This window comes from Syngnathus leptorhynchus, chromosome 9 (genome assembly GCF_054491065.1).
Source record: "Syngnathus leptorhynchus isolate UIUO chromosome 9, UIUO_Slep, whole genome shotgun sequence".
NCBI lineage: Eukaryota > Metazoa > Chordata > Actinopteri > Syngnathiformes > Syngnathidae > Syngnathus > Syngnathus leptorhynchus.
The window spans coordinates 6195328-6221851 of record NC_141203.1 but is presented as its reverse complement, the minus strand read 5'-3'; the positions used below and the strand labels follow the sequence as shown (position 1 = coordinate 6221851).

The window sequence follows — 26524 nt, the reverse complement described above, 5'->3', positions numbered from 1 at the left end:
TTTTGTACTAGACTTGCGCCTGGAATGAAAATAGATTTAATGTTCTATAATGTTTAATTGTCTCTTGTTTAATGAATCAGGTTTATGGTAAAGTTCTGTTGGGTGGGACAAATAAATAGCTTGAGGCACTTTTGGAGAACTGAGTGTGTAATTGAACAGTCAGAACAGTAAATGTTTTAAGGAGTACTTTTAAAGCACTTGAGGAGTAATTTCATTGAAATGTTTTCCTATTGTCTCAATTTCCACCTATGTGTCTGGAACATGTCCCCTGTAATAAACAAGGGATACGTCAGAAAAGGTTTGGCATGAGAATTGTGGCAACAAATGTTGGACAACGTGACGATTACGCCGATGCGTGACAGCATCTTTCCTCATTCTTGAACAAACGTCACCGTCAGAGGTCAAACAAAGCGACTGTAAAAAGTGGACTGAATGACTTCCAGATCTGGCAAACAACATGTGTGCCCGTCTCATTCCTCTGGGCGTCTCTCTGTCTTTGTGTGACTTGCCAAGCCCACACATGGAAAGTTGGACTCCTTCACTACAACCACTTGCTTTTTAACAGGAGAGTCATCGTTCATGTCTTTCCCATGACATTTCTTTCGAGGGGAGGGGGGGGGGTACTGCTAGGTTTGCGTCGTGTGTCATGAGTGAACTTTGACAAAGTACCGATGTCACGTGTGACGTCATGCTAACAAATTACAAATTAAATATACATTGAACAGGGAGGCTTTTTGAGCACATGGCAGGGATAGCCATGTTGTTTTTGGATGGTGATGAAGTGACATTTTTGGGCTCTTGAGAATGATCCATCCACATCAACATGAGGCACACCGTTTGGTGACGTGCAATACGCACTGCAGGGGATAGGAGTGGCTTTGGGGTGGTTGGGTGGTTGAAAAATGACCCAAAACAGAAAAAACATTGTAATGGAAGATCTTTGTCTGATTCCCTCCCAACTGTGAGTCAATTGTGTTATGGAAAATGGTTGGAAATTTCAAATAAATACTGTCAGAAGTGGCACAAGTACTCACACTCTTTAAGTAAAAATTCAAATCTTGTTAAGTTTATTTGAACTACGATGTAATCATTTCTACAAGATAATAATTCGTCAAAAAGAGTCAGTGTTGATTCGGAGAGTCAATTGTAATGCATTTCGATAAACCTCTCAAGTGTTTGGAAAGCAAAGGGAAAAGTGGGTCATTATTGTATTGATAAGATGATTTAATACAAACAGACAGACACAAAAAAGGGCAAGATGACTTCGAGAAAGGCTGATTCATTCTATTCATCCATCCATTTTCTGTACCGCTTTGTCCCCACGGGGGTCACGGGCGTGCTGGAGCCTATCCCAGTTGTTATCGGGCAGTAGGCGGGGGACACCTTAAAAAACATTCATTTCTAATGGCACATTCTATTTGACATTTAATTTCACACAAATTTGATCATTTATACACTTTTTGACTAATCCTAACTGTTCCACCTTTAAACTGTTGAGCCTATCCCAATCCCGATGACCAACAATTACCACTTTGAAAAAAAAAATCAAAATTTTACCCATTGAATTCCCACAAAAAGTCTGAAATGATCAATGTGTTTTTTCTCCTATAATTTCTCTTTTTTTTCCCAACCACCCCAATAAAATCTAAGATTACTGGCCACTACTTTGCTGCCAATGGGTAAACGGGAATAATCAAGTGACGTCAGGTGCTCTAATAGGAATAAAATCCCTTGAGAAGGTAGCTCCTATGATTGGCTGAGTTGTGTCATATGGAATTGATACAAGGCATGTAACTGCTTCGTGCATTTTCGGTGTGCCGGAGGATTAATGTAATGAAATCAAAGCAAAGCAAATATACAAATCAGCCAGAACTTCGTGCCCGGAATTCATTAGAACTAGAGTTATAAGCAAGGGTAGGACGCTTCACCGACACGACGAGGTGGCCGAGTGGTTAAGGCGATGGACTGCTAATCCATTGTGCTCTGCACGCGTGGGTTCGAATCCCATCCTCGTCGTTCCTTTTGCAGAATTGACGATACCTCAATAGTTATTTCTCTCTTACAATTGTATTAATGTTTTTACAGTAGTATGGATGTCAGAGGACGATTTCGCTCTAAAATGTCACGTAACATCTTATAGACTGTATGCAATCGGTCCGTCCACTAGATGGCAGCAGACGACAACAATTAAGTGAAAACTAAATTTCTGAGTCTTCACTCCAGTACTTGTTTTATGTGATGTGAGTCGCTATGGCGACCGCTGATTGGAATTATCCTTACTCACAACATAATTGCAGTTGTTTCAAGATCTATAAGGGTCAACTTAACATAGCTTTTGATTGACACGCAACATAATAATCACAATACAGTATTTAGCATTGGAAGGTCAGGCCTCAAAAACATGCTTACACTCTGGTTTTGGACACTTTTTGTAAAATAGGAATTTGTGGTGTCGTCAGTGATGCTGAAGCGTTTTTGTTCAACATGAATGGTTTCTGTAATTGCAAAGTGAAAGTGGTGATATTAAAAGGTGGAAAAAGTTGAGTAAATCCTAACTGAAGGCCTCGACGCCAAATGATTGGATGCTGGAATGGAAAGTGTGGGACCTGAGCTTAATGAATTCTAAACACCTTACGTTAAACCACTAACTACTATTAAGTTTATTCACTCTGCTCTGACTTTCACATTCACTTAATGACAGTGTGCATTCAGCAGATAAAGTTAATGAAGAAGTCCCACACAGGAAGCAAAAGTTGAAATGAGGAAACCAGGTCTCACTTATCCAACTAGAAGATTCCCCTCACACAGCCATCAGAGGGAATACAAACTGCTTTGTCAACAAAACACGGTGTTCCGGAATGCTACACAATATTAATTTGAATGAAAGGGATGGTGTTTTTTTCTAGGTACAGTGGGGCCTTTGAAGTGAGCACTGAAGTCCAAAAATGATTTCTATGAATCAACCCAAATTAATATGCCACCATAAAAGGCACATACCATGTTAATAAGTTTGTTTTCGAAACAGCAAGTCATTCTGTGGCAACGATTATTTGTGACAGCATCCACAGGCACAACCACACGCAAACAGCACTAACAACAACACACACGGGTTCTTCTGGAAAAAGCTCATTTATTGTGTCTATGTTGTGCAGTCACACAAAGATGCCCCGAGCTTGATTGTGCGACTGTGTGTTACCACAACGTGTAGCCAGTTACAGTCCAAATTGTGCAGTGAAAACTTTCATACTCACTCCATATTTACATTTGATGCTAACCACATACTCACACACAACACTCCGGCACACATTTTTGAGTCACTGTCGTATTAAAAGTGCAAATTGTGTTCTTTAAAGTTAATGCTAACAAATATAGTTGACAGTATAAAATGTTGAGACTGTTGTTGTCCCGCATATGCCACCCAATCTCATAAGTGATTATTGCCAATTATGCCACCATGATAATAAAAAGATCATCGGAATGCTGGTGAATTTGTGTGCTCTTTTTTGATATTAAAAATCCCTTCTGGATATTTTGTGAAAGTGCAGGAGTGTGACTACTCTCCTCCCATTTTCTGAAATTTCCCGGCTTCGGGGGTAGCACCAGAGCTATAAAAAAAAAAAAAAGGACAAAAGGTGTTGAAGTGTGATGCCCTGAATTTAGATTCCCAGATCTAAATATCCTGATGTCAGGATGCCGTGTTCTTTACTTTACAGCACTGGAACAGCAATTAAGAGTATCAGTCTGACATGGGCTGGGGTGTATAAAAATGACAGATTTACACTTTGTGATTGGAAAATCCTCATCCTTTTATAACCTAATCCCTGTATAATTTTTCATCATTGGCATACCGTCGTGTATCTCTATTATTGATTTGAATCAGTATAAAACGATAGTACCTGTAGGTTGGTGGATTAGATCTGCAATGTCCATACTACCACACTTTTAAACGCTGACTTGTAATAATACACACACATAAACACAACAAACACAAACCCTCACAGAAATGCCCCCTAATCTGTCTGCGTGTACCCAGCTATGTTCAAAAACATATTTTGACCACGCATAAAGCATCACCAGCCTGTCATGTGCATGCCAAAGCACCAGCACCTCCAAAACATGAGTTTGTTTTAGCCAATCAGAAAAAGTCATCTCTGTTGGAAAAAAAAGCAAAAAAAAAAAAAAAAAGGAAATCAAGGAAAAGCCTAAATCTTCAGTGAACAAAATGGTTTGCATTTTGTTAATCAGTAGTAGCCATGGAGAATTTATTACTTAATTATTTTTGTAGAGTTAGTAGAAGCACATTAAGGTCACAGTCCCCCTATTCTGCGATCCTCCCGAGCAAATGTGATTTTTATTTAGTGTGGGAAAGCTGCAGGGTGCAAAGCCTGACAAAGATGATTTTTTTTTTGTGTTTATAAAAATAGTATATACATACAAATGTGATCTGCAGCCAGCTTAGTTTGTTGCTATCATTCAGATGTGGATGACTTGCTGGTCACTGCAATGAAGTGAAGCTGCTTCTTCAAGACTAGTCTTTTACTTTCACTTCTGTGGCCCTGTTGAGGAAAGGGGATGCCTCAGTCTGTATTGGGCTCGTGCCCCCCATAAGGGTTTGTTCTTGCTGGACCGGTCCTGCCGCCCCACATGCCAAGGGCTCAGTGGACCCCTCCATTGTAGGGCTTGTCGAACATGTCTGTCTCACCAAAACTTGATGAGGCAGGCTGCTTGTAAAGTGGATTGGATGCCTGTGGGACAGAACCACAAACAAGCACAAAAAAAATCTTAAGAAAATCAATCTCAGGAGGATGACAAAAAAAAAAAAAAACAGCCCACGACAAGTTACAATCACACGTCTAATTTAATATATACACTACCATCTCATATCGTGCACGCGAGCGAGCGTTTTGGAAGCGTGAAAACTCCCGCCGGTCGTGGATGGTGATGACCAGCTTCCAGACGCCGAGAAGCACCAGTCCGACCAGAAGGATGCTTCCCACCACTGCCAGCAGGACCATGAGGGCGTCTGGACCTCCACCGCATTCTGACACAGAAAAAACATACCCCGAGTGATGTTTTATAGAAGTCATTTCTCTTTTATCCAGTTTTTTTTTTTAAAAATACATAGACAATATTAGATTATTGTCAGAATGTGACATGGGTTAGAGTTAGCGAGCGAGCAAAGCAAAACAAACGTGAGCTACTGATGGCGTCAGCGGAAATGACACATTTTGACAACCACATTACGACCACATTGTTGAGAGAAGGTATCGCAACTGGACCTCACGTGTGGAGAAAATACTCCAGTATGGCAGTGAGAAGCAAGCAGAAGCTCACCTGGTTCCGTCAGGGCGGTGAGAACGGACTGTCCACTGGCATGTTCCGAGTATGTGAACTTCATCACGCAGTCGTTGTCAGTCTTGTAGAGGCACAACACGGCACCTGGTTCGTCCGTTTCTAGAATGAACAAACATCAAACTATTAGGTACAAAGACAAGTATAGTAAAAATGTCCCTTTTGTCTTTGTCAATTCATTTTAGACATACATTTTAAGGGTACATTTTACATTGATTTCAGTATTCGTAGCTCAAATAGAAAGGTCATTAGAAAATGATATGTGGCTGCACTGACACTACTGTATCATGTATCAACAATCCAGCATGGAGGGAAATCATCTGGTCTCATGTTGTCGATGTCTCAGTGACTCACAGTCCACTGACGCGTGTAGAGAAGGAGGGGATCAGACCGCAAAGCCCTCCCTCCTCTGGTTGTAAATGGAATGTACATGTGGAGTCCATTAGTGCTCAGCCGCCAAGCAAGGAATGCTATGAATCACGTCAGAATTGGGCCAACACGCAGCGCTCCTAAAATAGTTGCAACGGCAACGACAGACACGGAAACACATCTGTCGCCTTCTCTGAACTGAATTGCGCCTAATGCTGGGGGTTTATTTACTCAACTGCAGAGAGCCCCAGGTATTTATTTGTAGAAGGCTTCTGTAAGGGGTGCATGAAACAATTTTGAAATCAGAGACGTGTAAAAACTGTTCAAATAGTTTAAAAAGACAAAAGGTAATACAAATTGCTTGCAATATATCTCTATTTTTAAATAGTGAAGACAATTTGTAATTTTAGTAGTCGATGCACAATTTGGGCCGCATAAAATGATGTGGCGGGCCGTATCTGGCCCCCGGGCCTTGGGTTTGTTGCATTATTGTATAGGTAAATACAGGTATTATTTGATAGGACTATCAATAGAGCTATTTGAGGTCAGGCATTTGATTCAGCAAGAAATACAGTATGTGTACTAGTACACTTAATATTTGAGGAAGGATGGTATCATTCAACAATTACATGGAGCGTGTCATCTATTAAAGCACTGCTCGATGAAATCAAGTGCAACTACGCTCTGTTTCAATAAAAGTGGATCACCTGTTTGAATGAATGCCAATGTTTGAGGAAATATGGTATTAGTCCGTGTTTATACACGGGAGGAGTCAATGAATTGAAAAAGTAGGACATCTGTGCGTAGGCCATGCAGCTGGATCCAAGAACTTTACTTCAACTCTTCCATGATGTCACACACAGCTGAGGCCATGTTGTTCTATACAAGTGTCGAATTTGTGATTGTTCTCAATGAACACGGACTTTGAAGTGTTTTTAATTTAAGAAGCATGAAAGTCAAGTCAGTTATTCTTCCAGCACCCCGATAAAAGTGAAGTCTGAGAATGCTGGCACGGATCTATGTGAATATAGCTCTTGTGTTTGCGTGTGTGTGTGTGTGTGTGTGTGTGTGTGTGTGTGTGTGTGTGTGTGTGTGTGTGTGTGTGTGTGTGTGTGTGTGTGTGCACACGCTCATGGACAGTGTTTACTTACTGAGAGTCTCCACTGTGATGATTTCATCCTTGCACAGACGCTGGCAAGTCTGGTTGTCTGAGAGTTTTCCCGAGTTGAAAAGCCGGCACTCAATGCATTCTCTGCAGAAGGAGGAAGGCGTTAAATGGAAAAGAAAAATGCCGCTCCTTATGTTTGTTATTTCTGCAATGGTTTTAGAGCCGCTTTCAAAGTGCTTAAAACATAGCAGACGTGAACTGGAAGCAGATTTCAGGACATTTAATGATATGACGCCATCAACATCAACCATCTTGTTAAGTTCGATCTGATTAGCTGCCGTGTTAATGTTACCTTTTGGTGTCGCAGGCGTCAGGGCAGGTGGGGCATTTTTCGCACGTGTCCCCAAAAGCGCCGGTGTGCGTGCATTGGCAACGTCCGCAAACGCAGTTGCCGCGCCCGCTGCACATCTGCCCGTTGTCGGCGATGCACGACGCCGTCTCTGTGGAGCAGTTGCAGTTGTCCCCGATGTAACCGGCGTGGCACTTGCACTCGCCGCAGTGGCATTCGCCGTGACCTGACAAGAAGTTGAGTACTGTTAGTCCACTTTATCTCCGAGCAGAACCTGTTAGGAAAAGAGGTCAAAGAAATCCTTTAATCTAGCATGCCTGACTTAGCCTGACCTTTGCCTTCTTGTGATCCTAACGGTACTGAACAACTGACCCACAATAACATTTGGAGCAAGGTGAAAGAAGCTTAGGGTTTGAATCCCAAGTGGAAGAACAAACTTGTTATCAAAAGACTTTTTCACAAGAGGATCCTACAAAATCGGTCTTGCATGATAAGGCCACAACTACTGTGTGTGGTTTGGCACATCAACGCAAGCAATCAGGTGACATCAGAGTTGATGTCTGATGCATTGTACAAAAAAAAAAAAATAAAAAAAAATCCGTTGTCTGACAATGGCAATGAGGACCAGGCAGGAGAAGCATGAGAGCAATTGCATTGTCATCACACTTCTGTCACGGCTTTGAGACTACATGTGGCGCCGTCAAATTGCTGAGTCCACTTCTCCCCCATTACACTCAATGTTTTGTATACAGAATGGCGACAGGATATAAACACATGGAAAAGTTGTGTTAAAAAGGGATGAACATGCTGGAATAAAAAAAAAAAAAAAAAGCCTAATACCTCTATTTCCAGATTCATTGTCTGTAAACTGCAGCTACAGTATAAAATATATTACAATAGAATAGAGATTTCCTATTAGACTTCTCTCAATTATTTCCCAGAAAGGTGTGACGGAAAGCGTAATGGTTGTGTTCTTTTGAAGCTTCTGTCACACCATGTTGGCCATGGTTGCCCAGTTTCAGGGCACCGTGGACAGATTGGGATATTCCCAATATAACACAGGGAGCAACCATGACTGACTGTGATTACTGTGAAAGTTCAGTGAGCTTCTTAATGTCCAAAAGCATTCAAATCAGAATCCACACCTGGATCTGAGGTACTAAAAATAATTCTGTGGCAACATGACAGACCCTTGTAAAATGCACACAGAGGTGATGGAATTCTGGATAGGTAGAAATCTAGACGACAGGCACAGAAAGGTTTCTGAACAACCAGAGTGTGAACTGTTAACAATCTAACCAAAGAATAAAACAAATTTATTCAAATGCACCAATATGGATGCTGTGTATCCCCCTTGAGCGCCTGCACACAGCTGTTTGCGCATTTCGATATGTGCATGACGGGGACAGTTAACACGAAAGCTTCTGGGCAGACAGCCCAGGGTGGACCCACAAAATTAAACTCTACAAACCATAGCCTTAAACACAGAACAGGAAAATGTCTGGATAGAACTATGTCCTCCTCTATAATGCAAGATAAGAACTGGCAGGATACATATACCACCCGATAGAGAATGCAATATGGCTTGTTATGGTTCAAAAGTCAATGTTTTAGACATGTGACTTGAGTCTACAGATTTCCAAAATGATAACTTGTACTGCTTAAAGGAAAATATTTAAAGTTCAATCCTAAACCCTCCCTGCAATAACAAAGTAATGCCCTTTATTAAGTGTCCTTTCATAAGCACTTCCAATGGAAAGTTTTGAGGGAGTAACTGGGTCACCGGGTGTGGCCCTTCATCCAAACACTATTAATGACAGACAGTCTGGGACTGGAACTGTTCCAACTGCTACCTCAAGCCCAGAGGGGAAGATGATTTTTTTTATTTTATTTTTTTTAAAAAGGGGTGGGAAAAGGAACCAGAAACAGTTAGATTAAGGCAATGGTCAGGGTGGTGGCGCAAAAGGAAACTCCTTTTATTATTATTATTTTTTTTTAAATAACATGATTAAGATTGCTTGGAGTCCGGCCTTTTGCTATGAGTTACCTTAGAAACAGTGTTGCTTGGCAATAAGGACAAAGAGTGTTCCACTTTTTTTTTTTTTAACAGAACTTTGCTATTGCCTCGACTCAAACCAAAAAAATATATACATTCGGTCTTCTGCAAACCAGGTGGCTTATTCTGGATAGCCCAAAGGGCAGAAGGGAAAAAAAAAAATCCTTGGACAAAAAGTGAGTTAGAGCCTGAGTTTTTGTTTGTTAGCAGGTGCATTATTGATTTAAATATCAAAAAGGATTTTTGTTTTTTTCATAAGATGTACTGCACCGTGTTGTTTGTTAGGAGGTTACTTTCTGGTTCATGGGGGATCATTTAAAAACGTTGGAATTAAAATAAGACTCTTGAAAAGCCCCGTATCGCTTTTACCGTATAGGATAAACCGCATGCTCACTGTGTTGGCTCCATGAAAGCGCAATTATGGGATCCAAAAGTATTTCCCCTCAGTAAAGCGTGCCAGCACAAGATAAAGCTTCAGCAGCTTCACTTCTGTTAATACGCAGCCATTTTTTTTTTTTGCCTGGAGACAAGCTGGATTGGAGCACCAGAGCCAAAAGGAGCTGGAGTCGATATTTGGAGATTAAATAAAGAGGAAATGAGCTGACGAGATATTTTTAGTGGTTTGCCCTTCGTGTTGTTAAGCGCGATGTGCCAAAGTGTAAAATGCCTGTTAACTTGTGTGTAACACTCAAATAATGAGGGAGGGGGGGAAACCACATTAGGAAATCTTACGTGCTAACATTTGGAGATAAATTCGCCATCATAAGCCCCAATTTATGGAGTTGCCACACATTTAAAGAGAATAAATCATGTCTCTAGTATATGTGAAATACAGACGGTTCATCTTGTTCCAGAAAATCACACCACACTCATATTGAAGCACAAACAAGCTTTTGTATTAACTTTTGTAACTTTAAAAATAAGAACTAATTCTTGTTGACTTTCCAAAGTGATGGCTCAAAGTGATTTAATGTGTTTGTAGCTTGTGTCATGTTTGTCTTTAGTTGGACTTCCTCAGACAGATTGTCTCACGATGAGAGGAAACTGGATCGGACCGATCTACTGCGGTGCGCAGTTGATGCGTGGCGCGCAGAAAACGACGCCAAGAAATGAAAACCGCCACAACTTAATGACACAGGCGGCTGTGGGCGAGGAGCACGATTTGGTCTCGGGGAGGATGGGCTGATTTAGCCTTTGAGCCGGCAGAAGACTGAAGGTGTACCCAAGAAGCTACTGCACGGACAGAGTGCAGCCTCTCAGCGGTCTCCCACACACTTCAAGCAAATCAAGACGACAGCAAAAACCCGCTAACAAAGTGACAGTCAGCAACCACAAAAACCAAGAGAAGATGAAGCGATTCTTTTCTTCCCTATGAAACTGCTCATGAGGCTTTTATTCTAAGTGTGAAAATACCCAACTGTTTTGCAAGTTTACTAGAGAGAAATGTCATATGGACATTCATCTAGTCTAAATAATGATAAGTAATCATCCTCTTCGGGCTACAAATTTGAATACTTTCCTTCAGTTGTGATAGAAGGAGACAAAACATTAACTCCCACACATTTGTTTCTGTCTGTATAGATGTCGAATTGACTCATTCGTTTCCCTCAATGTGCAGTAATGCCCTTTAAAACCCAGTGCACTGTATAAATATAATTTTTCAGAAATAGACCCATTGATTGAGACTGCACCTTATAAATCCGGTGTGCCTTATAGTCCGAAAAATACGGTACACAAAAATTACTTTTGTGTCATGTTTATGATGGCTGGGGAACGAGTGCCAAAACAATAGAAATAGAATTTAATACAATTTTTTTCCCCGATTATTTTCATTGGGAATAATGAATAACAACAATAAATCTTCAGATGACAAATTTCTCAACACCCTCAAAAGTTAAACCATGAACTGAGTGCCATTGATTGTAGGAATATTACTGCCTCTGAAAAGTCTCTGTCGGCTGTTACAAGTGTGCGAGTCGAGACAGGTCATGACTAACGACACTGCGTTGGTGGCGATGAGAAACAAAAATACATTTAGTCTCCTCTGTGTGAAAGAGAACTGAAACCTTTCAAAATAAAAAGCTTGCAAAACTTAAACTAGCAGCGGGATCACCTTGGGTTGGGATTACAGGGATCATCAAGTCTGACGCCCGCTATTTCTGTCACAGTAAACACTGGCGCAACAAAGCACTGTTATTACCAAAGATGTAAACAATGTTTAAGCACACGCCAAGTTTGCACCTCATGCAACGTAGTATCAAGACGACTATATTTGATATATTTCAGTGACAACAATCTCGGGGAAGTTCACTAAAAATGCTGTCGTATGTATGCCAGGCCACTAGTTGGCAATGTCATAAAATAACCAAATTACAAATGTAGAAAAACACATTTTCACCGATTTTTTTTCGTTTTTGTTTTCAACAATCAATAATGTCCGTTCTAGACAGGCTGTAGAAACTAAAACGCATGAATGATCTCTCTCCCAATTATAAAAACAATAACTGACATCTGTCACCCCTGTGAATCAATATGATAATCATCCATGGCTGCAGGCTGAAGAACCACCCGAGAATTTGCCACAGATACATCATCTGTATTGGGAATGTTCACACCTGCCCTTAGAAGCAAGTTCAACGAATCGTTCAATTCTGCTGCGGTTAAAAGGATCACATTTCAAGAGAGAGTTAGGGTGTGGCACTCCGTTTTTTTTCCCTTCAGCCATGCCGGAGGATTTTGTCTGGCATGGTCAAGTCAAGTCAAGTCACGTCTCAATAATAAAAGAGGAGAGAGTGAACCAGTTTTACCTCAGGGACTAAATTTAGTTGAGTGAAAGAACCATGAACCCAAAGTCGACCCAACAATTTTCAGCCGTTGGAGGTAGAATGACAACCATATATTTAGCTTGGCTATGACTTATAGCTCCCCAAATAAGATGGCATTTTCCTGAATGGATGGAGCAAAGCTCTCCTGGCTATATTCAACCAATAGAACATGTCTGAGGTGTAAAAGATGCCCAAATGAATATTGGCTGTAACTCCTTTCAAGCAAAAAAATTTCTGAATCATTGATCTTGTGCTCTGAGACCTTCAATGTGGCAGAAACATGCCCAAATGAAATGAAAGGCCACAGCGATGGAAAAAGTATGACTCAGCGTGGGGTGTTGATTTTTAAACAAATGATGTCTCACGTCAACCAAACACAGCAGTTGAGAAAAACAAACATATGTTCCCATTTACTGACTGTACATGGAACACGTGCTAATAAAAGACGACCGCATGCAAAGAATGCAGTATTTGCAAACGATCGCAAACTGAGGCTGAGTGCTGCAGTCAGCAGCAATGTTGTGGGTCAAAGGGTTATTTTTGGTGGAACAAGAAGTGCAACTTCAAGTGTACTACCGAGCAAAGCACCATGGTTTTCACCCTCTTACAAAATAACAGATAAAAAAATTCAAATCATAAATGCCTCACCTCAATTAACTTGTTCTTTCTCTTCAGAAAAAAAATTATGCTAAGCAGCTGTAATATATATTTATTGTAAAACAATTCTTAATGATGGAAAAAAAAAAAGATAATTAGGACAAATTCAGGTGTCCCACTAATATAAAGTCTTGTTTAACTTTGGAATTGAGTAAATAACCCCCAGTGCACAATATGAGGAAATACGGTATTTGAAACATTATACATATAAACATGACTGAATCAAGTGTAAATAAACACACTGGGAAGTCTTGAGTGACATTTCTGGTTTTACCAACTTGTGGATGAACTGACAATGATTAAATGACCTCAGGACAGTGCAGACAGACAGAAGCAGACATAAACACCAAGACGCCCCAGGAGATAGCGAGGATAAGATTACGGGAACTTTCAGACACAGAATGTCATCCAACACTGATACCAAAGAGGACACAGTCTTGAAATGATGATGTTTTCTTCCACCAAATGTGCCTCTGCTCTAATAAAACATATTTTGAGCACCCATGACCATTTTATAAAAACCTAATATCTAAAACTTAGTTGCACCAAACAAGAATGTGCAGGAATATTGTTGCAACTCAGATGCAGCTTCTAATGGGCAAAAAGCTTTTAATGACACCACAGTGATTTATAAATCAATATTATTTATATAAGGATTATTATTAATTTAGTGGTTGATTTCTACTAAGAAATGCTGGAAATAATTTGCAGGACATGTCCACCAAAATGTGTTATTGTCACAGGCCCACCTAATAATACTTTGCTTTCATGTAGAGCTTTGCTAGCTATAGAGGCACAAACCATAATTTCATCGTGGAGAAGGAAGATAATTCCCATTTTGATAGCATAATTGGTTCCTTCCACTTTCTGCTTCAACATCGTATTTCTGACCGTTTCACATTAATGATCTTCAAGTTTTGAAGAGCGAGAGAGCTTACTTTCAGATTGTTGTTGTTATGCTTCTGCATGTGGATTTTAATTTCTCTTTTTAATAAAGGCTAACCGTCCAGACTGTTTATGTTTCCATTATTTCCTTTTAGAAGACATTTCAAAAGCAGAACAGATTGTTTTCAAACTGAAACAAAAGCATAATCCAATATGCATGAAAAAAAAAGCATGTTATTAGAGCGCTAAATCGCTTTCCCAGAATGCTTCATGCACACAAAACCACACATGGGGGAGGAGACAGAAGGAAATGAAGCCATGTTTGCTCTAATTAGAACCTCATTAAGGTGCCATGCTGGACGACCAGTAGAAGAAAGTGTATTGGACTGTTCAAATTTAATGACTGCAACAAATATTAACGTGTTGGGCCTGGTTTCTGCCTACTACAAATAAAAACTCATTGAGCTTACATAAACAGAGGTAATCATGCCAAGACTGTCACAAAGCAGCCTCTGTGGCGTGAAGGCACACCAGTGGCCTCACACCCACCGGACATGTTTTGAGAACGCCGATGGGGTTATGAGTAATTCACAATACTGCTGTGATATTTTGCCCAAAACACTCAAACTACCTAAGTGGTATTCATTAGTACATCATTTGGGACCCATGACAAAAATCTTCACATCATTGAACTGTACTGCTTGAGGGGAAAAGGGACTTTATGATTTGAACCAAGACGCACCTTCTCTCCAAGCTTAATGTTGCAAACACATCAGCAAAGTCATAACACCCACCTTTTGATATTCACACATAATAATGAAACTTAGGCAGGCAAATTGTAAACGGTGAGATCGATTACAAGGCTACTACTAGAAACACTTGGGTTTCACTTTGTGCGAAGATGAGTCATGCAATAAATGTTATTTGTAAGTCAAAGTACAACTGTACGATCTTGATGTTACCTGAGCAAAGAATGCCTTTGTGCCGGGCGCACGAGAAGTCGTCACACTGGCAGAAGCTGCCGTAGATTTTGCCAAACTCGGATTCGTAGCACAGGCACTGGTTGCAGCTGCACTCGCCGCGTCCGCTGCACAATTGCTTGCCCTCGGCCTCGCGGCAGGCGCCCAGGTGGATGCTGCTTGCCTCTCCCTCCTGGCACTCGCAGCGGGCACCAAGGTAGCCCGCTTCGCATTGGCAGCTCCCACACTTGTACGTGCCTGCCAAGACAACCTTCCATTAACCCTTAACCCATTTCATTTCTTTTTTTTCTGCAATTACTTACACCACAAAAACTACTGGTTTGAATTTTCATGGATAGGTCCAATACTGCTTTTAGTAATTTATTTATTAGTTTGTACTGTGGAAAAACAGGAATGTAACTTATTGCCCTTCAGGATTATTGCATTACCTTTAGCTTCTAATAAATTCATTATTTATATATAATATAAAAAATACACAGATTTTCATCAAGTGCAATCATTCAGTGGGGGGAAAAAAATAAAAATTAAGAAATAATTATTTAACATCAAATCATGTGTGACACAATAATTAGTACCGCTGATGTTAATACTGACGATGACGACTGACTGATGATTTTGAAAGGAAGACAAAAATAGAACAAGAATGAAGTCCTTCAAAACATTGTAATGTTAGGACAGTTGACAATTACCAATGGAGCTGCAGATGGTGCTGTTGATTTGGGCCGCCCGGGTGCAGCCGCATTCACACTGGTACTCGATGCCAACCTGCAGGCGGTCTTTAAAGCCCACCGGCTTAATTGTGAAACTGTGGTCGGTGCCGCGAGGAGGACAACTTCTCGCCTCCACGCTCACGTTGAATGACACCTGGAATGACAAACAGGAACAAAAACACAACCTCAAATTATTGTTGTGGTTGCTAACAATTGGAAGTAGACACATTTTTGGAAAAAACTCTCTATGCTGCAGAAACCAAAATATTAGGAATAGCTCTTAGTGTGACGCAATGTAGTTCTACAGCAGCAACCACAATGACAGGGAAATATTCTAAGTGTCAATAAAGTATTCTTATTGTCAATGAAAAGTGAGCATGTTTATCTTTGTAAGGTAATTTTTTTACTTTCCACTGTGTTGATATACTTAACTCATTCACTGTTAGCCCGGTACAAAGAGATGTTTGACGTCTATTCTCGTCAATGCCAGTGAACTAGTTAATAAGGTCTCCGGTGAATGACCAGTCGTATCAGAACAACAAAATTCCCGCTTTTGTTTCCCCAATAGCGAATGTGCTCCATATAGGCAAACACAGCTGCCATGCACTTTCCAGCACTTACAGTGAACTCCACATGACCCCGGGTTATAATGTTTATACCAGTGGGCGCGGCTCATTCAGTCAGTCAACAAAGTGCAGATTGCTCAGAGGAAGGAAGAAGCGTCAGCCAATCCAAAACAAAAAGTACAAAGTCACGTCCTGGAAGCTGTTAAAGCTCTCAGCTATACCTTATTTTCCTCACTTCCTGTCTTTGGCGGAATGACCACCAGCACGAGCTACACAGGAAGTGGTTACATCACATGGCACTGACATAACATTCCTTCTCCCTTGCCGCCTCTGTATCACTAATGAGGTAATGAGCAAGGCACACAATTAAATTTGGTGTAAATGTGAATCGCGCGGAAGTCTTTGGCTTCATGACTGTCATAAGGACAACCGAGGGGGTTGTCAAAAGTTGAGTGAGGGGGAAACACGCGGGAAGTAGTACTAGTCGTAATAGAGGTGAGTCATTGAGAAAATACAGTTGTGGACAAATGGATTTGGACACTAAAGTATTTGGAAAATGTGTTTTCAAACCTTTATAGAAAATGAATGTTCCTAAATCGGTTCCAAGAGGAAGTCCATTCAAAATGATCTTATCTCTCTTCTAGTTCCGAGTTTTTAGGAGCTTGTTCCCTTTCACCAATTTTGATAAGATTAGGAATTACGGTTCCAACCCCTGATTGGTTTAGATGACTGATTAAAATGGTGAGACCGGAGTTGTACTTCAACGAATGTGTCACTGATTGAGCAGCCAGGACAGAAACACGGTTAGCACTTTCTTCCAGCCCAAGGTTACATTTTCTGTTCATTAACACCAGACCTTGCTCTTTTTGCCATCATTCTGTGGTGATATTGGAAAATAAAAAGTCAATGAAAAAATTTCAGCCCACTTTTGGAGGTTTCACTGGTGTACATTAAGTACAGATCTTAGTGCCAGTAGTGCTTTGATTATATTAACATTTTCCTCTTTGCCTCGAAAAAACTCAAAACTATTATGACAATAAAAGAAACACAAAATTCTTACAAACAAAAAAGAAGTGTGAACGCTTTTAGTGCAAGTGTGAGAAGAACATTTGCTTAGCTACCCATGCCCTAGAAAGAATTCCTTTTCCTGCCAAGTGGTTTTTTTTTTTTTTCTTTGACAGTCTCTTTACTCCTTCAGCCTACTTTTTGTGTGAGGTCATTGACATGCAGCATCCTGCTTCCAAGGCGGGAACGCACAGACGAGGCGAGCAAATTTACACGCCGGCCCCGGGAAGACTTTGCTCCTAGCTTGCAAACTCCTTTCATTTGTCAGCATAAAAGACGCGAACCCCGACTCTTTTGGGTGCCCCTCGTCTATTCATCGGTGCCATTCTGCAACAATGTCACCCTCTCCTCCCTCCCCCGAGGCCCCAGCCACTATCCGTTGCTATCCCAACACAATCCCAGGAAAATAAAGCCGATAAAAGCAATTGACACAAGGTTTAGAGGGCAAACTTCCAACTTGTGCAAAGCCGCTACTAAAAGATTTTTTATACCTTGTCAATCTACATTTTAATGCAATGCTTTACAATGAGGAAAGAATAAGAAACACACATTATTTGGCATGCTACATCATGAGAGACACAAGACAAAGACATCTGAACAAGGGCTCGCTCACACCAGAACACGTCGCCCGAGCTGGTGGCGAGGAATGGTTACGTCAATCATAGATGAGCCTATTCCTTTTTTTTTTTTTTTTCATTGTGCATTATTTCCAGACACTTTCTTTATTTGGGTGCTGCTACTGCCTTTATGGTAGTTTTGTTTTGAAAAGTTGCTTCATGTAGATATTAAATTTCCACATAATGCATAGCCATAACAACTTTGCATCACTATTTTATCAACATATAGGAAAATGTCTGTCACACATTCACATTTTTCTAGATTATTCAAATTTGCTGACATTACATATACATGTACTCACCGTGTCGCCAATTTTTAAGTCGGCGCACTTCCTGAGGCCGGGTAGTGGCTCGCCATCCTGGCAAGTGGCAGTGAAGGAGAGGCTGAGGTCCTCGGGTTGGTCCCACACTGTCAGCTCCACTTTGGAGCGGATGTTCTGCAAGGGTGGAAAAACAGATTTGTATGCTCAAGATTTACTGCTCTTATAATCACTTGCGGGAAAGAGAAGGAGGCAAAAACTGGTAACATTCTAACCTTGTTAGTCACAGTGTTTATAAACCCGCAGATTGTGCACATGGACGCAGGTTGTGAGTGAGTGACGGCTGCGTGCACATCTGGATCTTTGCAACAAATGTTGCCATAACTGATTGTAAACCAATTGTAAAAGTGTTCCACTGCTGGCTAAAGTCATGTTGACACATTAAAAGTTCTACATCGTACAAGTAGATCACAAACAAAGGTATCAGCGCGACAGTTAGCACTTCAGCCACTCAGCAATTAAGAGTGAAACACACTCCAGAACTTCTGGGTGTATTCTGATGAAGACAAACCATAAATAATTGCCCAGACTGTAATAGAGGCCAAGTCACAATTAGTCACTCAAAATAAACATATCCTTCGAATGGATGCCTCCTTTTTCCTCATCAGGAAAACATTGTTGCTAACAAAAACAGCAGCCCCTACAGAGATAAACTGGCTCTGTGTGGAATACAGGAATTTCTCCTTTAGGGATCAATGGAGCATATCTTTAAAATGATGATCCAACATTGTGTAGATACGATGTCTGTGGCATTTGGTTGCTCCTCAAGGTTGTCAGTGTCCAAGTTATTTCTTTATTTGACAATCGTTTCTGGTGACATGATTTTTTTTTTTAACGTGTTCGAGAGCTTGAACCAATTACTCGACGTGTAGAGGAGTCAAGATGTTTAAGATGTAAATGGCTAGGGTTATTATAATATTGTAAAATCCTCAAATCTAATCTTTTACAGCGTTTTCTATCACTATATACAAGCGTGACCTCCTCCGTGTTCTCAGTTGACCCTTCACACGCTCACAGCCAGCAGTAGCTTTGAGCTGCTGTTTTGCCTCTGAGATAAATCGGGCGGTTACACAACAACGTCCAGCGAGTCGCATCACTTTTGGCCATCGCAGCGCGAAGGATGCAGTTTGGCAGCTGGAATGTTAATAAGGCCATGAGTCAAAAGCGCTTCCTTCAAGCTCCAGTAACACACACACCGCCTGTCCCTTTCTGCCGCCCAAAGGCTCCAAAACATTATTCGGCTCAAGCAGGGAGGGAATCTCAAAACACCCACGTAGCAAAAAAAAACACGCAAGGGGAAAGGCCTGACACGTTTTGAAAACTGCCAGGGTTAAGTTTGAGGTGCAGACATTATATACTCACAACATTTCAGATTTGCAGGACACACATCTGTCCAAGAAAGCCAAAACATTACAAACAACTCCCAGTTGACTCAATATAATGAAGTGCAGTTCTGCGCAAATTTAAAAATAAATAATCCCACATATTTTCTTCATTCGCTGAACATTATCTCATCCAAAATTCCACCATGCAACATAAGGGAGGGCAATGTCAGCGGGCAAGTGACTTGCTGCAGCATTAAATTGTTCCAGCTGCTAAAAAGTGTCATCTTTACAATGAATAAGAGGAAATCCTCACATTGACCACTTTGGAAGTGAGCAAGTGTGGATTGTTATTGTTCTCAGATTGGTCAAAAGTGTTGCCAAAAGTGCGTGTAGAAAAAAGAAAAAAAATCAGCTGTTTAGAACTCGTCCAGACGTTTTCTGCCGTGATAGGAATTCCAGCAACTGCCGGTGTGTGTGTGTCAGCTATAGCCTCATTAACAAACTGTGTGTGTGTGCGTGTTGGAGTGTGTGTCATGAAGAGTTGAAAGGCTTCAATTTGACTCTCTCTGTTTTAAACTACACTGTCAATTGAGAAAATACCAGTAACAATGTCTGGTATTTTTCAAAAAGAGCATTACAAATTACATTTACTGATACTATTTATTTGTTCATTTTCTATATATCACTTGTGACGGGTGCGCCTATTACAGCAGGTTTGTCCAAAAATTAGGATGCACCCTGTACTGGTCGCCGGCCAATCGCAGGACAGACGTAGACATGCAACCATTCATATTTGCCAATATGGTCAAAAGTGGGGGCATCTGAAGAAAAGCCCACATCTTTATTTTCGAACACCAAAACAGAAAGTTGCTCACTCACATTGTAGGCTGCAACGATAAGCTGGATGACGTTTTTTGAGTCTTGGTCAAGAATCTCCACTGTCGTTCCCGGTATGAGTGCCGTGAAATTCTTTTCAAGATGAAGGAAAAGTGCAGGATTAGAATTCAAGCAATGTCGTCACAAAGATGGAGGAAATAAAGAATGAAATTTACCTTATAAATGACATATAACCGCTTAGTGACGGCAAATATGAGGAAAATATTATTTTCTGCCAGTTTCTCGCCCAGAAGTGCCAGAGAGGGATAATCCTGCACAAATTGCGATAGAGAGAGATACATCAGGTCTTTCTATAATGATGCTAAGCAAATTGACTCATTTCCAATACAAATATAAAAGAGGTTAAAGACTACAGTTCATAGGCTTATTTTGATGGGACACATTTGATATGATTGGGATGAGGATCAACATGCTTGCATGATTCAATCATCAAATACCAGCGAGGTGACTCTAACCCAAAATACAAGTAGCAGTGTTTCTCACTGAGAATCCTCATCAAGCCTGCTGACACCTTTTTGCTTGCATTCTTTATCAATCCTTGGTTGGAATTCTAAATTACAACAATTTAATCTCGGCCTATTTGGAATTAGTATGTGAAGATACAGTAGTGGCGAATGCTGATAAATATTTGGTAAGCAGTCTTTTGAAATTGTGGCATGCGAAAACAACAATGAATTATGGGCCACATGATATTGATCATTTTGACTGGGTGAAAGACATCCTTTATGTGAATATTTTTAAAGTATCTTATTAAACTTATTAAATAAAAAAAGCCACGTCATACATGGGGGGGGGGGGACGTGACTTCCTCATGATAGTAATAGATGTTAGGAAACGTCATCTATTTCTTGACGCTACTGAAATAGCACAGTAGTGTATTTGCAAGTCAAACACTTCATTTTGTGGTTTGACTAAAGAGTAGTCGCTTCATGTACATGTGTTTGTCAGTTTCTCCCCTCTGCAATTACTTCCAAAAGCAATTGAGTGTGTGTTATATTTATACGTGAAGAGTTAAATAAAAATAGACCACACTGGCACTCCTTCCTCATGCTGAAGGTTCATAAATCTAATCATTTTAGACAGGAACCAAATGGGAATAAATCCGTTAAATAGAACAACAAAGCACCGAGGTGTGAACGACTATCATCTAGCAAAGGGAGTAAAACTTGAGTAAAACTTAAATCTTGGAGGTGGGCAGGATTTTTCAGTCCTACTGTTGGACCATAGATACACAATTCCTAACCAGATGTACTAAAAATTGCTACTTTAAAAACAAATAAAAGATATGTGCAAAAATGCATGTTATTATTATTATTTTTTTTTTTTAAATAAAAGCATGAACAGTATAAAAGAGCAACTACCCAAACTCAACACCAAAAGAATTGAAGCAAACAACAAAATAAGATAAAATAACATACTGCGATGTGTTTTTATTTTAACTTTTGCTCCCTTATAAACAAAATTTCACTGCATTTATTAGTTTATGAATTATCACCAAATTTTGGGAAAATCTACCCTTCACATAAATATCCAGGTTGATATACAAACACATGTCCAAAATACTGCCTAATGAAAAAGCATGCAAAATGGAGGTCTCTTATCTGTTTACCAAGCGAGTGGAGGCACTGTACTCATTGTTGTCATCCAGGTGACAACGGCCGTCATGAGGTTGCACGATGCCACCTAGACGGCCGTCCAGGGCCAGGTGAGGCACGTCGTCGGTGGCGAACACTAGCAGGTGATACGCCTCTTTCCTCCAGCCAATTTCCTCCTGCACACAAAGTTTAAAGAGATGTCACCACTCTCAAAAATCAAATGCTGAAGAAGAAATATTCTATCCTATTAATTCCAACCTAAGACAATGATTTAAGGTTTAGATCAATCTACAACTACCTGGTTCAGTTTCTCATATACATCCACAACAAAGTTCTGTGCTATTTTTCTTGACGCTACCATTAGGTCGCAAAATCGTTCCAAAAGGAGAAAAAAAAACTCCACTGCACTCACATTTACGATCAACATTTGTCCACATGTCAACTAAAGACCTTGAAGATTGCCACACCAGCCTAAGAGCCACTCCCACAAAAACAAATGTGTGTGTGTGTGTAAAAGGGTGGGGAGTGTAAATAAACAGAAGCCAGGAGCCTTATCTATTGGACAAAATGGGAAATTCTTAAACGGAAAAATATTCCATTTCATAGCGGTGGTTGAGCATGAAGAGTTCAAAACAATAAGGTTGACCTGACTTCTGATGAGTGAGTAAAATTATGATTATTCAGTTCAGTCTTAGCTGAGGCATTTTTTTAATTACAAGGCAGTTGCTACTTGGATGAAATCCCTGTGTGTCTTGAGTAGCGAGAAACAGATAGGGAGGAGGGCAAACAAAGATTGCAAGACAGCTGCAATAGAATGCGTTTCCTGTCCCCCCCCCCCAAGAATGCTTTTAATTAACAAAGAAATAGGCCAGATGCTTGTCATAAAAGCTTCTTATCATATTCTCCCCATATCACTGATATGTGAGCTGCCACAACCATTATATAACATGCACTACATAAAATTACAATACGACATTAGTATCCGAATGAATTAGCGACACTTTCCTAAAATATCGGTCCCAATGTGACACAAATTAAAAATGCCTGGATTGTTATCCGATGCTAACCAATGTTAAGCTTGTCAGCCATGTTTTTTGTTTACTTGTTCGACTTGTTTGATTTCCTACACCCGGGTAACACAGCTTTGGTAGACTTGCTAAAAAAAAAAAATCTGTTTATGACTTAAAAAGGACAAAAAAAATAAATCAATAGAAATAAATCGATGGGTTGCTTTTCACCTTGCAAACCGCCGCCTGTAGAATAGCATCAAATCCGCCCTCGGGCGCGTCCCGGTTGCGGGAGACCATCTGCTTCTGCACCTCCTCATTGAAGCGATCCACTTTGTCCGTCAGAGACAAGATGTGACGGAAACCGAACGTGGGCACGCAGTTTGGAAAAAGCTTATACCTGGGTGGGAATTAATAGGAGAATTTTGTGATATTGCAGTGTTATTTTTTTCATCACTGCAAGGTCAAACTACTTTCATTTACTGCCAATAAGATCTCACTGTGCTGCTTTGTGCATGGCTGGAATGCACACACACACACACACACACACACACACACACACACACACACACACACACACACACACACACGTATAACCTACATGGCAAATGATGCGCACTGGCTGCACTGAACATTCACCTCCAGGGCAAATAAACAGGGAGCAAGTCCATATTCTGTCCTCTACTGCAAAATTAGCTGGCTAAGAAGACCTTATTCACTGGGCATTATCAAATATAGAAAGCAAATAATACATAATTCATCAAGATGAGAACTTGGGGTTGAGTCCATGAGATTTCTATTTCTAACCTTTTCCCTTTTCATTACCAATTGATAACGACTTACCCATTGCATGGATTCTCTTGATACTTGGGCGCCGTGTAGGAGAAAGGCGACATGTTCTTGTCCACAAAAGAGCCGAAGCCAAGACGGAAGTTACTGGTGAGCTTGCCCATCTCCAGGGCCAGCTTAGTGCCCAGGTTCCGAATGGTGTCCAGGTCATCCTTCATGGAAAGCGAGAGATCCATCAGGTAGTACAGGTCCACTGGGTAGTCCTCCACCTGGCGCACCTGGAGCCCAAACCATGTCTGCTCTCCTGCATGGTCCAGTACAAAACCAATCCGTTAGTAAATTGAACCCTTTTGAACCCAAATTGTTGAGCACAGTTGTTGAGGTACAGCCCCCAAAATGCGTGCCCACCATTTGCTTCGAATAAAATAGGAGGGAAGGGGGGGGTATAAAAAAATACTATTGATTGTTTTTATAACTACAGAAATAGAAATCCAAACAGATTGTTTTCTTTCTGTAAAGGGTTGTTGAAAGGTTGAATTTGACACCTCAGTTCATCACCTGGTCGTAAACTGAGTGAGATACTCTGAGGTCTAATCTGGACCACGTCCTGCTGGGTCAAACCAGACCCCTTGGAGCTCAGAGGCATGTTCTTCTGCACCGTGATGCTATTAGTCGGGGATTCGACAAAGCGGCTCTCGCAACCCCTCTTGTGTAGGTTTTGGACAAAATCACAGCGTGACATCAGGGTGCGCCCCCTCCCAAAATCCTGTGTTAGAAACAGAAGAAGCTGTATTAGTGACACAAACATGATTCTAAAAAGAACACATTGATAAAGAATACCTCTTGTGCGCACCAGGCGCAACTGGGGTGAATCAGGAGGCATTCTTCACAGGATGTTGCGCTGCCACTCATACACACATTAAGACCTGAAGAAGTAGGATGGACTGTAGTCATACATACAGTGGAGCCTCAGAAGACTGTTCGAGAAGTGAATCGTTCGAATTCCGAATCATGTTTTCATATTACAAATAATGGAGAAAATGTTTTAATCCGTTTCAAGCAAAAAAAAAAAACCCCGTCATTTTTTCATTTGTGTATTTTTGTCCGATCGCGCAACTGCAGCGCACCGCCGAACGCGCAACCGTAGTGCGTCGCCAACCGCGCGCAACTGCACCGCGCTGGTCGCATTATTGTGACAGAGCCGTTGCTGAAATTTTGAACATATTTTTAAAGTCCTGATGTACTTTCCAAAATTTAAGTAGACCTCAGTGCGCAGGAAGTTTAATTATGTCCGATCGCGCAACTGCAGCGCACCGCTGAACGCGCAACCGTAGCGCGTCACCGACCGCGCAACTGCACCGCGCTGGTCGCATTATTGTGACAGAGCCGCCGCTGAAATTTGAACATATTTTTAAAGTCCTGATGTACTTTCCAAAATTTAAGTGGACCTCAGTGCACAGGAAGTTTAATTTTGTCCGATCGCGCAACTGCAACGCTCCGCTGAACGCGCAACCGGAGCGCGTCACCGACCGCGCAACTGTACCGCGCTGGTCGCATTATTGTGACAGAGCCGTCGCTGAAATTTTGAACATATTTTTAAAGTCCTGATGTACTTTCCAAAATTTTAGTGGACCTCAGTGCGCAGGGATCTTAATCTTGTCCGATCGCGCAACTGCAACGCATCGCCGAACGCGCAACCGTAGCGCGTCGCCGACCGCGCAACTGCACCGCGCTGGTCGCATTATTGTGACAGAGCGGTCGCTAAAATTTAGAAAATATTTTTAAAGTCCTAATGAACTTTCCAAAATTTAAGTGGACCTCAGTGCGCATGATTCTAAAAAGCTTGCCAATTAATGGCAGGTCTATAGTTTGTAATTCAAAATAATAATCAAAATAAAAACTAATCAGAGCAACAGATGGCCAATTAATTACCCAGCCATTAGCGGTAGTTGAATTCCCACCACTTCAATTTTTTTTAATCAATTCAACAGTTAAAATGAAAATTCCATCTCCCTTGGAGGAAAATTACCCCAAAATCGCGATTCAAGCCATTTACGATTTTCTCAATGGCTTGGTCTGTCAAATGACAGATGGGTTCACTGCCACTGTTCTGTGAGTTTGCGTGCGTATTATGATGAAAAAGTTAGTGATTCTGGCGAAGAGAACGGTTTCTTTTATTCTTGCATTTAAAGAAAGAAAGTAACATTTGGTGCACCTTTTACCTGTCAATGTCAATCAAGAGCGAAAATCTTTCTAAACTATTTTATTTTGCAAAGCTTTTCTACTGCCGATCTAAAACAGACAAAGAAAAAAAAATCATAACGTGTTTTTTTTCTTCAATAATCTCATAGACTTACCCTCGGAAATGTGCAGGAATGTGTGCAACAGCAAGCAGCACGCAGCGACTCTCCACACGCGTGTCACCGGGCTCCACATGGCGACACTCGGCGTGTTTACGGTGCAATCACCCCCCCACCTTCCCTCCTCCACCCACCTCCCGCACACCACCTCGGATTCGAAATCGCAGGCGTCCTATTCTCACCCGATCGTCAGAATCGATCAGGATTGGTTCCAGTCCAGTTTATCGACTGTTTACACGTCATGGCGACGATCCGTGCGCTTCAGCGACAGGTTGCCATTGTTGATCCGCTCGTCGGTTTACTGGTGACGCATCGGGGAGATAGTTTCCACGTCCCTGTCTTGTTTTTAGCGGTGCAGGCGGCTGCCAAGCCGCTGCGTGGATTTCATGACGGCCTCGCGCAAAACGCCTTTCAATCAAGCTGGGAGAAGAGACAGCAAAGCTTCAAATGATAACAGGAACTTCTCATCTCCAAGCTTGATGGCTCAGATTTGATCTCGCTCACTTGGTCAGCGTCCCAGCTGTGAGACTCCACCCCTTAACTCCCTCCTCCCGAGGAATGGCAGGATTTGTTAACCCGTTAATCCGACAGGCTAGCCATTACAGTGCTGACACCTACTGGAATCTAAGGAGCGTCAAACGAAATGATAAAATAGGATTTTCTTCTGACCTATTGTTCCCTGAGTAAATAAT

General features: G+C 41.1%; 1 protein-coding gene and 1 non-coding gene across 2 annotated transcripts; one reads left to right on the top strand and one right to left on the bottom strand.

The window, feature by feature from the left end:
• Positions 1–1934: 1934 nt before the first annotated feature.
• On the top strand, positions 1935–2016 carry trnas-gcu (transfer RNA serine (anticodon GCU)). Its single transcript has one exon. It is a non-coding gene; the product is annotated as a tRNA-Ser (tRNA).
• A 1094-nt stretch (positions 2017–3110) lies between these two features.
• On the bottom strand, positions 3111–26356 carry itgb5 (integrin, beta 5). The gene is made up of 16 exons (XM_085920369.1): positions 25830–26356; positions 24313–24398; positions 24031–24238; positions 23527–23776; positions 22915–23083; positions 21691–21852; positions 20237–20332; positions 20064–20153; positions 17842–17976; positions 15271–15445; positions 14564–14818; positions 7182–7404; positions 6873–6973; positions 5335–5454; positions 4875–5041; positions 3111–4745 (listed from the first exon to the last, which is right to left on the bottom strand). Exons 1-16 carry the CDS (start codon positions 25906–25908, stop codon positions 4656–4658), a joined length of 2406 nt encoding a protein of 801 aa, XP_085776495.1. The 5' UTR covers positions 25909–26356; the 3' UTR covers positions 3111–4655.
• Between the last annotated feature and the right edge of the window lie 168 nt (positions 26357–26524).

What these genes read in the sequence shown, in the direction of transcription:
- itgb5 (XM_085920369.1), bottom strand. Translation starts at nt 25,908, where the DNA reads ATGTGGAGCCCGGTGACACGCGTGTGGAGAGTCGCTGCGTGCTGCTTG. An exon ending in ATTCCTGCACATTTCCGAGG is followed by an intron (nt 24,399 to 25,829) that starts GTAAGTCTATGA and finishes CTACTTCTTCAG; the next exon opens with GTCTTAATGTGTGTATGAGT. An exon ending in TACAGGCGGCGGTTTGCAAG is followed by an intron (nt 21,853 to 22,914) that starts GTGAAAAGCAAC and finishes CTTTGTGTGCAG; the next exon opens with GAGGAAATTGGCTGGAGGAA.